Raw genomic sequence first — 11,417 nt, 5'->3', positions numbered from 1 at the left:
CCATCCACTTCAAATGCAATTTTGTCCCCATGGCTGTTTTTCTGCCATCAAATCTAGCCTGTATCAAACTGCTAATGAGCTTCATTCATTGTCCACACTTACAGCTTGTGTAATGAATAGCTCTGAAGTGTGGTATTATTAAACCCGTATGAATGCAAGGTCATATATCCTTGGAGGTAATGAAACTTTTCTTAACTTTTGGCAAGGGGAGAGGCATTTGCATTTCCATTATGCTGCGATATTTATTTGCAGCTGACCCAGTATTATGCCTGGTTGGGTTTGCCCAACCAGGAGAACCACTCCAGGGCTATTCCTTGACAATTGTGGCTACACGTGGATCAAAACTTGAGACCTGAGGATGGAGATTCAGAGAGCAATAAAGTGGAATTACGCCAAGAAGGACTCTGTCCAGAGAGCGGGATAAAAAGGGGAACTTCACTGTACGTTCATGCTTATCTCAAAGAAAGCAAAGCCCAAGGATGAAATTTATCTAAAAGGTCGCATCCCACTTCCAGACAGCTGTGTAAGATGTCTTTGGGGATAACTGGAGAGGGGAGCTTGCTGCCTGGGGGAACGAGGAAACAATCACAAAGGTCTGTCAAAATGGTAAAAGTCACTTTATCTCAAAACTATTTGGCATATTAACTCATTCCCCCTTTCTTCCTCCAAGAAACAGGTGCTGGTTTGTCAAGCAGTTTAGTCAAATAAACTCAGTTTGCTTTTCCTTTCAAAGTTTGTCTAGCGTAAGGAGTGCCTGCACACCGTTCCCAGGCCTGCCATTGTCCGGGGAGCACCACTCCTGGGAGAGGTGGTGATTCATTCCCGCAGCGCCAGCCCGCTGCCACCACGTCAGCGTGGCCCGAGGAGGAGGAATCTCCACTGACAGCTGACAGCCAGCTCCTGTGGCCTGTCACAGGCAGTGGAGACAGGTTCCAAGACTTGTGCGATCCTCTCTAGGCTGTGACAAATGTCGTGGCGCAATTCTGCAATGGCTAAATATCTGGCAGGTTCCTTTGATTAGCGACCAAAAAAATAGAGACCCCAAACTTCCCCATTCATAGCTATGCTGGAAGCAGGGACTGGCTGACCTGTGCTTATGGCGTTCCAGATTCTGACTCAGAACAGCCAGAGAGGCTGTTACACACCACCCCGTGCTGGCACTCGTCCCAGGACGGGGCACAGCGGCCCATCAAGCACGGTGCAGGGAGCGGGCAGGGTACGTCCCGGGCATGGGATCACCGAGAGGGTGGCTGCTGTAAAAAAAATTGAGCGCTTCGGAGCTGCTCCTGTGTTCTGCTTTCCTCCCACACAGGTGTCTCCTGCTCCATTTCCCGTGTCCCTGCCATGATGTGGGAGACAACTTCCTAGAGCTTCTCCCCTCTCAAAAGGACAGGATCCCACTGCTGCCACTCCAAGCCAGTACAAGGGAGCAAAGATACCATGGGAGCTGCGGGAGGAGCCGGGACAGGGCTGCAGAGGCAGGAGAGGCGGCAGGTGACTGGTTGCTGGTTAGAGATCATTTGTTGGTATATGCTCATTTTTGGGCCATTTTGCACACACACAGTATGGTGTAGGTAGACGTGCTGCAGAAATATTAATTGATAAGAACTGCAGATGTTCTCCCCGTTTCCTGAGTGTGTTTCAGGGCATGACATAACATGCTGTGCATAAAAGAAGCTCCATTGTCAGCACAGTCAGCTTTGAATGTCACTTTATTGTGCTATTTCTAATATTATGAACAGTTTTCAAACTCAGTTTGTAAGGATTTTGGTGCATTAGCCCTGTTAAAGAGGATGAAGTTCGCACACACCTTGGGAACACAGCATGGGGCATGCGTGCTGTTTATTCCACACCAAAATGAAGAAGCGCCTGGGTGCGACCTATTCTAATAAGGAGACTTTTGTTTTCTTCTTGCAATTGGCATGTGTTCACCTAGCTTCCCTGGACAACTCTGTGTGCAAACTGTGCTTTTTGGGGATACAATTTTGTCTATGTGTGACCAGTGCTTATCATGAGCTTAGACAATGGGTCTTCTAGTCTCAGGGCCATTAGTATTATTCGTACTTACAGCATCGCACATGACAGACTGTCATCCTTGATTTACATGCTTTGGTCCTGCTCTTGCTGTAGTACTAAGTAAAGCAATAAATAAAACCATGTTTTTAGAAAAGAGGGAACTGAAAAGATTAAAATTGTTTTCTTAGGTCAGTTGCACTGTGTGAGGATGCGGTAACTTGAATTAGAAACGTTGGGAGAGTAGTAGAGTATGCATGTTGTGCTTGATAAATGTGCTTGCGTGATTGCTGCGAGAGAGTCAGAGAGATCCACATGTCAGAAAACAAGATAAAGCATAACATCTGCTCTTCCCTTCCACCTCCATGGGCTTGTGGGAGTTCTCTCCTGTTCACTCATTTGCCCATCGATAAATCTAAAATAATATAGACCTCCCCCCCTCACTGGAAGTTGTGTAAGCAACTCATGACTGTGCAACGTTAAATCCTGGAGGGGAATTGCATTTGGAGAGCAAACAATATTCACTCCATAAATTATAGAAACGTGGCTAAACAAAATGATAGACAGAAAGAATCACTACAAATTCCCCTGTCTCCCAATTACCTGGTGCATCCCTTCTGCTCTTGCTTAGCCCTGACTAAGAAAGGGCTCTCATAATGCTCCAGTACAGCTGGATATAAACACTGGCATTTCAGGGATGGCATGGAATCTGCAAATGCCTTTGGAAGTTAGGCTGAACAGTGGCCCGGGCTTGTCAGGGGATGTTAAATCAGGCAATCACTTGAGCAGATGCCCAGGTGAGCCTCTGTCATAACGTGCCCTTTGCATCAAAGGCGTAGGTATCTGCCCATGAGCACTTGCCTTCCATGTTGGTGCTTTGTAGGGCTGTTGGCTTGCAGTGCTTTTCTAGATCAAGCATCAGTCAGCAGGCAGAGGGAAAAGCATTGTCACCATCGCTGCAGACACCGTGTCGGGTAGAGTGGAAGTCAGGTTTTGGAAAAGGCAGAGATCATATTTCCCAGAGCAAGGAGAGGATTGCAAGGAGCTAAAAAGACTTTTGTAGGTGTCAAACCCGTTAGGCTGGCTTTGAAATAACTATTGTAATGAGTCTGGGATTTTGTTGCACTATCGATTATTTCAGGTTGCCTGCGCAAAGCTGATACCTTGCTTAAGGCTTAAATCAGGGCCTGGCTTAAATAACAATAATTGTAGTTGGGGTCTCAATGGCAAATAAACATTGTCATTCTAGATGAGGGTAGAAAATGATTCCGATGCTGGGTAGAATCATGCCCTGGGCCACCTGGCAGATAGTTCTGACTTGAACGGAACGGAGAAGCTGTATGGCATCTCTGATCTGCAGTGAGAAGAGGTGTTCCTCGAAGCTTCTCTGCAACTCTCCTGTGGTTGCTCCTAAAATGCAGACCTTGGCTATACAGTAGTTCTATAGCACTGCCACATTCTTTGGACTTCTGCATTCTCGCGGTACTGTTAGCTAGCCAACTACCCTGGGAAAAATGTAGCAATAAAAGCAATTTACAGACTCCTTTAAAGTGGCTGAACTGTTAGAAAGCTAAAGCTTGTCCACAGGCTGGTTGACCTACAAGCCAGTCCAAAGATGGTTACTGAAGATCACCAGATGTGCAAAAAGCTTTTACAAGTAGACAAAGCGATCTCTGTCCTCTCTGGGCAGTGTCCAAGCTGAGTTGAAGTGCTGCACATCAAACGCAATGGCACACCACAATGAGACTTGGCGGGAAGGGGACGGTGCTCTGAGGGACATGGTGGGGGCACAGAGGCACCTGCAGCCACCAATTTTAGAGCCCTGAGTTCAGAGGTGGTCCCTGGAAGCTGCTTACTAGTCATTGAGAGAAGAGAGGAATCCTGCAGCTCCAGCCTCTTTAGTTGGCTCCTGCGCTGGCCTCCCCTTGAAAGGAGCCACTCTCCTGGAGCTGATTGTCTTTGGGCTTAGATTCTTTTTGCTTAGAGCCTGGCAGTGGGAAAACACGCTGCCATCTTTGCTGTCTGTTTGGGAAGCGCCTCATTATTAACATCAGAGAGATTTTTTAAACACCCATGATTTTGTTCACTCTATCTAGGGGATCATCTCTGAAAGCGGTTTTGGTTTCCCAGTGAGCGACAGGCCGCAATTAGGTCTCTGATCTTGAACTTGTAATCCGTTTGTAGGATTTTAAAGCCAAGAGGGTTTGCTGCAACCTCTTCATCAGACAAGCAACTGAGAAGGATCGCAGCCACCACCACCTCATTTTTTTTGTGTCTTCTCACCAGTAGCGATGGAGTTCGTGATGCCACAGCCACCATCACTAGGCTGCAGAGTTAACAGTTCTACTGAAGTGAATTCCAGATCGTATAAGAGAGTGCAACAAGAACGGCAAGTCAGGGTCGTACCTGGGACGGCGTTCCCCGCCGCCGGAGCTCCAGGAACGCCTGAGGGGATTCACATCCCCGGGAGCGGAGCACCGGGAGGGCGAGCACCTGGACGGGGCCCCCGTCGGCGCTTCCTTCCACCGCCGGCTGGCTCCCGCTCCCGCTCCCTGCGGAGCGGCTCCGCGCGCAGCTGCACCCCTCCTCAGCCCCCGCCGGGGCTCCCGCGGCCCGGCCCCGCCGTTCCCGCTCGGCCGCCGCCCCCCGCCCCGCCGCCGCTCCGCCCCCGGGGCCGCCCCAGGTACCGGCGGGGGGGCGGCTCCCGCCAGGCGAGCGGCGGCCGCGGGACCGGCACACGGCTTGGCTCGGCGCTGCCGCTCCTCCGCCTCAGGTAAGAGCCGCGGCCCCCTGGGGGAGGAAGAGGAGGAGGAAGGGTGGGGGGTTCCTCCCGCCGCCGTGCGCGCCGTCGGGGCGCAGCCTGCCCCGCCGAAAGTAGCGGTGAGGGGGGCACGGGCGGCCGGCGGGGCGTCGCCCCCCCCCCCGCCCTCCCCTCAGGCTTCGGGGCGGCCTCGCCTCACTGTCCCCCAAAACTCTTCCCGCCCCCCTCGGTGCCCAGCGTCGGGGCTGTCCCCGGGCTCGGCAGGACGGTGGCGGAGCGGGGCCGGGGGCCAGGGCGGGAGGCGGGAGGCGCCCCGGGCGGCGGGGCGTCGTCTGAGGGGCCGGGATGGGAGCTCAGTGCCCCTGAGGTGCGGTGTGAGAGGCAGCCCCTCAACAGCGACGTGGAGGAGAACGTGACAGCAGTTAAATCTCTAAAATAAATATTTATTAGCAATAAGAGGTGATATAATACTGCTTTATCTTTAAAATATCCTGAGGGGGGGAGGCTGGAGGCCGGGGCCTTCCCGGTTGTTTCCCAGCTGGTGTGTAACCTTTGTCAGTTCCTGGCACCCTGGGCGGTTGTTTTCTGCTCGGGAGATGCGGCGCTTCGAAACAAAAAACTGTACGGCCGTCAAACGAACTGCCGGGAAATGGGGGGGGTTTCGTGTGTTTTTGTTGTTGTTGTTGCTGCTGTTTGAGGGTTGAGACCTGCTGCCGCTGGACTGTGCGTCTGGACGCAGAGCACCCACTGCAGGTTTGCTGTCTTGCCGTACAGGTGGAGGCACAGCGTGGACGTCCACTCTGCCCTACAGCAGCAGCGAGCCCATTTCAGGAAGCCACATGGATCAGTTATTCTAATTTAATTCATAAAAAGTCTAAACTTCCCAATTTCTTCAGTTTATGCTGTACAAAATACATGTGGTCTTTTTTGCCATATGTTCTGAGGCTATGCATTCCCCCCCCCAGTGTTTTCTCTCCCAGCAGCAAGGCAGTGTCGGCCCATGTTCACGGAACGTGGTGCTGTGGGATCGCAGGCAGTATCGCCAGCGCTGGCACAAGCCTTTCCACCTTTTTGCCTCCCAAGGTTCTGTCCTTTCCTTCTCACGGCACGAGCAGTAGTGTGTTTGTGCAGTGCATCAGGTTGATCTGACCTAAATTAAGACTAACCTGACAAAAAAAAATATATATATAATAAAGGGGGGGAGTGTTTAATTTTAACCCAGGTTTTCCCTTGGCCTGAGACAATATAAGACCGTGGCCTCAGAAGTTTAATTTGTGTTTCTGTGCACTTCCTTGGTGGCAAACCTTGGTTTCAACTTCTTTTTTTCCTCATTTACTCACTCCTGACCCAGTGCTGCACTCACAGTTGTGCTAGTAACACTTTGTGGGGCTGCAGAGTAGCCTGGATTAGCTCTGGGTTCAAAGAAACCTCCTCTTCTAAGTACTTTTCCTCACAAGGTAAAAATGTCAGTGGAGCCATAGTCTTGACCTGTGTATTTGAATCTGTACGCAGATCACGGGAGCACTGGTATGTATATTGTATGTATTATAGTGGGTACAAGATTGAATCCATATGCTGTTTGTAAGCGTATAACTAAAAACCTTTTATTTCCTGTTTCTTGTGCTCGCTATCCTGGAAGTGGTTGTATATGCATTCACTGAGACCTTGGTGTTATCACCGTCTTCAGGACTCTTTTATCAGGACAATTTGTGGTATAAGTCAGAAGGAAGGCAAATAACCGAATATTTAAATCAAACTTCCTTTGCAGTTTTGACCAAACTGTGCTGCCCTCTTTGCAGATCTGATACATTTTCAAGTAACAAATTGAGAAGACTTGCTAGCTTTAGGTTTTAATAGCAGTAGTTCTTGCTACACCTAGGTGTAGGAAAGCAATGCATGTAGTGTTCATTAGCATGCTAGTTGTCATTGTCATGTAATAATCATGTTAGCTGACTTGTGTGTGTTTCAGATAGCTATTTTTTTTTTCCCCTACTTTCATTTTCACGTGATCTGATGCAGCCTCAGATCAAAATGGGCAGGTCACAGCATCGCATCTCGGGGTCTTGCATTATGCTGACTGGTGGTAGCACCAGGGAAGGGCACTCGCATCCATCCGGTTCACCCTCCCCTGTAAGTCCACAGCTGTTCTCTGTTACTAGTTCAACGCAAGGAAGAAGATCTTTCTGAGGCTCCTCTCAATGGCTAACATTGAGAAATATCTCGAACTGGTAATTTCAGCTATACTGTGTGCTGTAAAAAAGTATCTGCAGTGTTTAGTGAGCTCTTGTAAATGTGTGCTTAGCTTACTGCAGCGCTGTAGTATTTGATCTTTGACGTAAGCAATAAGACTTATGTTTGGAAGTATTAGCTAATTAAAACACGGGAATTGCGAGGGTGCTTGTTCTAGTCCCAGTTAGCAGGTGGCTTACTTCACAGCACGGAGACCATCACAGCACAGAGAAATGAACTAGCTTGTTCATCACAGGTTTTCTGCTTGGAGGAGGAGGACAAAAGGCAGCAAATTAAACTTCTCCTGCACTGCAGGGGCATCCTGAGCTGGCCCTGTCTCCATGTGGTTCTGGTTTACAGGTTTACAAGACAATACATGTCTCCAGTCACCTGATTTGGTCAGGACAGCAGCTTACTTTTACCTGTAAATGAAAGGTTTTAGACCTGGTGATGCAGAAAAATCGGTAAAACTGTCTCTTGCGCAGTGGTGGAGGGGTGTCTACCCAAATCTGCATGTGGCCTGACTCTAGTCTCGGATAGTATGAATTCCATCATATACCTGAACTTGCCTTATCTTCCACCACCATGGGAGGACACGGTTGTGGCTTCCTCTGTGGAGGGCTGTATCCCAGTGCAGAATGTGTCTGTGTCCAGCATTCCAGCAGGGAGGGATCCTGGGGAAGGAGGGAAGAATCCTTCCCTCCTGGGGAAGGATCTGCAGGGAGTTACAGGTGTCATGGGTGTCGCTCCAAGTGCTTTTGTGCCACTGCTACTTCAGTGTATTCAGCAGTGAGGTACTCGGAAGTATTTCACTACTGCTGCTTCATTCTTGGGGAAGCTGAGGCAGAGCTGCAAGGCTGGAGAGCCGAGGAGAAGGTGGCTGAAGTCCCTTATCTTGCCCACCGTTGCCGTGTTTGTAACGGGAAGCAAGGGCTTTAATGATGGTGAGTTTTGTGATAGCCGTCAACCTCTTCAGCTTGCACTGTTTTCTGGAGACAGGGCTGGATTGAGGGTCAGCCTCAGCTGGTGGTTTTGTAGGTCCAGAAATTGGCTGGCTCCTGGGGTTCCCAAACTCAATGGAATATTCGGGGAATTTTGGAAATCTCTGCGTCCACTTTTCAGAGCATAAAAGAGGATGTAAATCTTGTTCCATGCATCCTTTGGCAGAGAGCTGAGCTGGGCTTGGTTACTGGCTCCCCTTTAGAAGGGGAGATCCTTGTACTGTTAAATATTTTTCTCTGTATCTTCAGGAGTAGCGTATTTGCCACCAGGCGCAGACCTGTGCGATGATAAAAGAAACGCAATGAAAACACTCATAGAAGAGAGTAAAAAATGTGGGAACTTTTATTTCTTTGCATTTTTTGCCATTGTAAAATTAGAGTGACTAATTCCCCCTTCCTGAGAGTTTTGTCATGGCTCTAAAATGGACTTTAAGGATGTTGAACGTCGTGCAGGAAATGGGAGAGGCATGGCCTCAGACACGGAGAGACATTTGGCTCGGGGAAATCTTTCAACAACAGTCCCAGCCTGCTGCCTAACAAAAGGTAGTTGTAAAGTTAGAGAGTTGATGGGAAAGGGGTGATATCTGCAGGTCCCTGACTTTTGTTCCATACCCAGAAAATTCTTACAAGGCTTCTTAAAGCCTGTGTTCCCAAAACTGAATGGGTAATAATAAATAACCACCTACATTGTTCAGAGGTTTTTATCCTTCAGTAGTCATGCATATATTGAACTCATTTGTAGCAAATCCAAACCCACTACAAGCATCTTCTTGCAAAGACTTCTGGACTCAATAAATCGATTTTACTTTTTGCTGCCAAGATGAGGGGCTCACATTTTTAAAGTAATAACCGTAGACTTAACTTTCTTTCTGTTTGCACTGTTGAATTATTTTTGTTCTAGATCTGTCAGTTAAGTTATTTGGATGATGCCTCAAAATCAAGTTCTGGGCAGTACTGAAGTGCGAGCCAGAGGCTGCCACAGGGACCAACTGCTGCAGAGGGCAGGGGTGGGAAAACGGGAAGAAACGTAACCAATACTGACAAATGTGCAGTACTTTGGGCAAGAGCAAAGTGCTGTCTTCTTGCCAAGTGAGGTGATTGTCAATTGTGTGGATCGTGAGAAAGGATTTGTCCTTGTTTGATCCAAATTCTGACCTGAAATAGGTGGCTGCAGCTTGTTATTTACATAAGGTCTGAGTTTGTCCGTGTGTCTTGGCAGTCTCCACAAGGCAAGATAATGCAAGTCAAGACGAAAACCGGTGGTTTACCCTTGTTTGCTGGAGAGGAAATGCACCAGAGACAAAGTTGGTCTTTAAATTATATTAGCCATGAAAAAGAGGACTGAATTCTGTTATGTTTTTCTGCTCTAAACCCAGAATAACTATTACTTTAAGGCAGTTATTTCGGTGTAGATGTGCTGTGAGGGGGGTTGCAGACATTTCCCCATCCTATTGCAGTTTGCCTTTGCAGCATGCTAGACTTTGACCTGGGCTTTGTGCGAAACACCGATGTATACAGATGTATTTCAGCTGCTCCTTGGTTCGTTTTACTTTGCTGCCTTTCTGCAGGAGAGGCGTAATGATTCCTGTCTGAGATTTTGCACCTGCTTGTAGGATTTATCCAAAACTTTTATTTTAGATTAATCTAGATATTGTCCCTTTAATAAATTTTAAACTGATGGCTCCAAATATCTGCTGTTCTCTATCTGTCGCTAACTCAAGCGCTGTTTCTGTTCTCTTTTGTATGCTGCAGGGCTTTCCCCTTTACCTTCGGTGAAGGAAGCTCAGACCTTTACACAGCCGTGTGTTCACAGCCTAACCTGCCTACCCGTTAGTCTCTTACATAATATTCTTATTATCCATCTTTACCGTAAACGTTGTAATCCTTTTGCTTCTACATCGCAGGTTCAACAGTGTGACCACTCTCTTGATTCATATACTCACAGCAAAGCCTCCATCTGTCTCATGGATTATAGATCTAAATTGGTAACTATCGCTTGCTTGCAATATTTATTCGCAGTTATGTTAATTGCTCATGCTGTGTTTTCTGCTTCTGATAAATCTCTCTTGTAGTACTAGCATTTGTATAAGACTCCTTAAGGTCGTGGCCTTATTTCCTTTATAAGCTTTATTCTTAGGACAGCATACCTTGGCTGTAAAGAAAATTCCATTACTTGATAGAAATCTGATTCAAGATTTAATTTAATTCCCAAAAAAGAAAAATATTCTTTTTGGATGACAGAGCATATAAAGGAGTGAGTTTTTGTAATAGAGAATCGACATAGATGTGTAATTTATGAACTAGAGTATTCTTAATGTAGATGCACTTTTTAAGACTTGGGGGGGGAAACCCCACAAGGTATTAGCTCTTTTGAAAAGAAATCTCTTGGTTTAGCTACTTTTTTTGTTTTTTCCCTACCACATAACTTCCAGAATAGTTTACACAGTCTTTTAGCATCTTCAGAGCTGTCTACAACACTCCTATTCTATGTTTCTAGAAGAGCTTTGGCGGGTGTGTGATATATTTGACTTTAGCACACTGTAGTGACTTTAGCACTATGTATGTCGTGTTTTTTTAACTCCTACCTTTATTTAGCCTCATTATTTCTGCTTTTACTAAATCAGCGTATCTAGTAATCTCTTTTCTTCCTTCCGCACTCCTCAGTGCCTATGGGTAGCCAGGAGTCTAACAGGTACAACTGTGTTTGTGACTCTGCCCTTTCTCTTGTCGCCTGCTCTTACCACTTTCTCCTTCTAGCCTGGTAGTCATTAACTTCTTTCTTGTTTTTTCTCTGTTGTCTGATTTGGGCACTGGAACTCAGGAACAATAAAATGGAAGTAAGAAAAAGGAAGTTTGGATCTGAAATAAAGGGATGGTTTGTGACTGGTAGCTCTGTAAGGCAATAAAATCATATGTCAGGAGAAACAGCAGAGGCTCGGTTGCTGGACACACACAAAATGAGTCTGAATCCAGTAGCATGAAGTAGCATACTGTCATAAGATATTTGACTCTTAGAAATATAGAAGGGCATTTTCGCCCCCATCTTCTCCTCTGCCTAATAAAAGAAATGTGTGTGTGTTAGCGGATGATGGTGACACAGTTAAACAGTCACATTTAAATTGCCACTGGTCCTATATAATACAAAACATGTGTAGTAAATTTCCGTTTGGCCTTTAAAAATAAAGCTGTGACAAGATGTTTTTACTGTTAGAAGTGCATGGAACTTGTAATATACAGAATACATAGATTCATAACAAGTTGAAATTGCAGATATGTCTTCGTGTGTAGTTTGACGTATAAGTTAGAATCATGGAATAGTTTGGGCTGGAAGGGACCTTTAAAGGTCATCTGGTCCAGCCTCCCTGCAGTGAGCAGGGACATCAGTGTGACCATGACAGACAGCAGACAAGGAG

The 11,417-nt window shown here is 47.0% G+C and overlaps 1 protein-coding gene across 2 annotated transcripts in view; it reads left to right on the top strand.

The window, feature by feature from the left end:
- The first annotated feature begins 4,689 nt into the window (after positions 1 to 4,689).
- The window catches only part of RAB3B (RAB3B, member RAS oncogene family), a 58,084-nt gene continuing 51,356 nt past the window's right edge, over positions 4,690 to 11,417 (top strand). The window contains exon 1 of one of the 2 annotated variants that reach the window (XM_074599172.1): positions 4,690 to 4,786. Coding sequence is in view for 1 of the 2 variants with exons in the window: in XM_074599170.1 (XP_074455271.1) it covers positions 9,969 to 9,989 (21 nt within the window). In the remaining variant the exon portion in view is untranslated. Of the gene's footprint in view, positions 4,787 to 9,914; positions 9,990 to 11,417 lie in introns of those variants that run through there. The other variant, XM_074599170.1, reaches the window with a different exon arrangement.

This window comes from Larus michahellis, chromosome 8, assembly GCF_964199755.1.
Source record: "Larus michahellis chromosome 8, bLarMic1.1, whole genome shotgun sequence".
In the NCBI taxonomy this organism is placed as follows: domain Eukaryota; kingdom Metazoa; phylum Chordata; class Aves; order Charadriiformes; family Laridae; genus Larus; species Larus michahellis.
The sequence above is the reverse complement of the archived record's forward strand: the minus strand, read 5'-3'. Positions and strand labels throughout refer to the sequence as shown.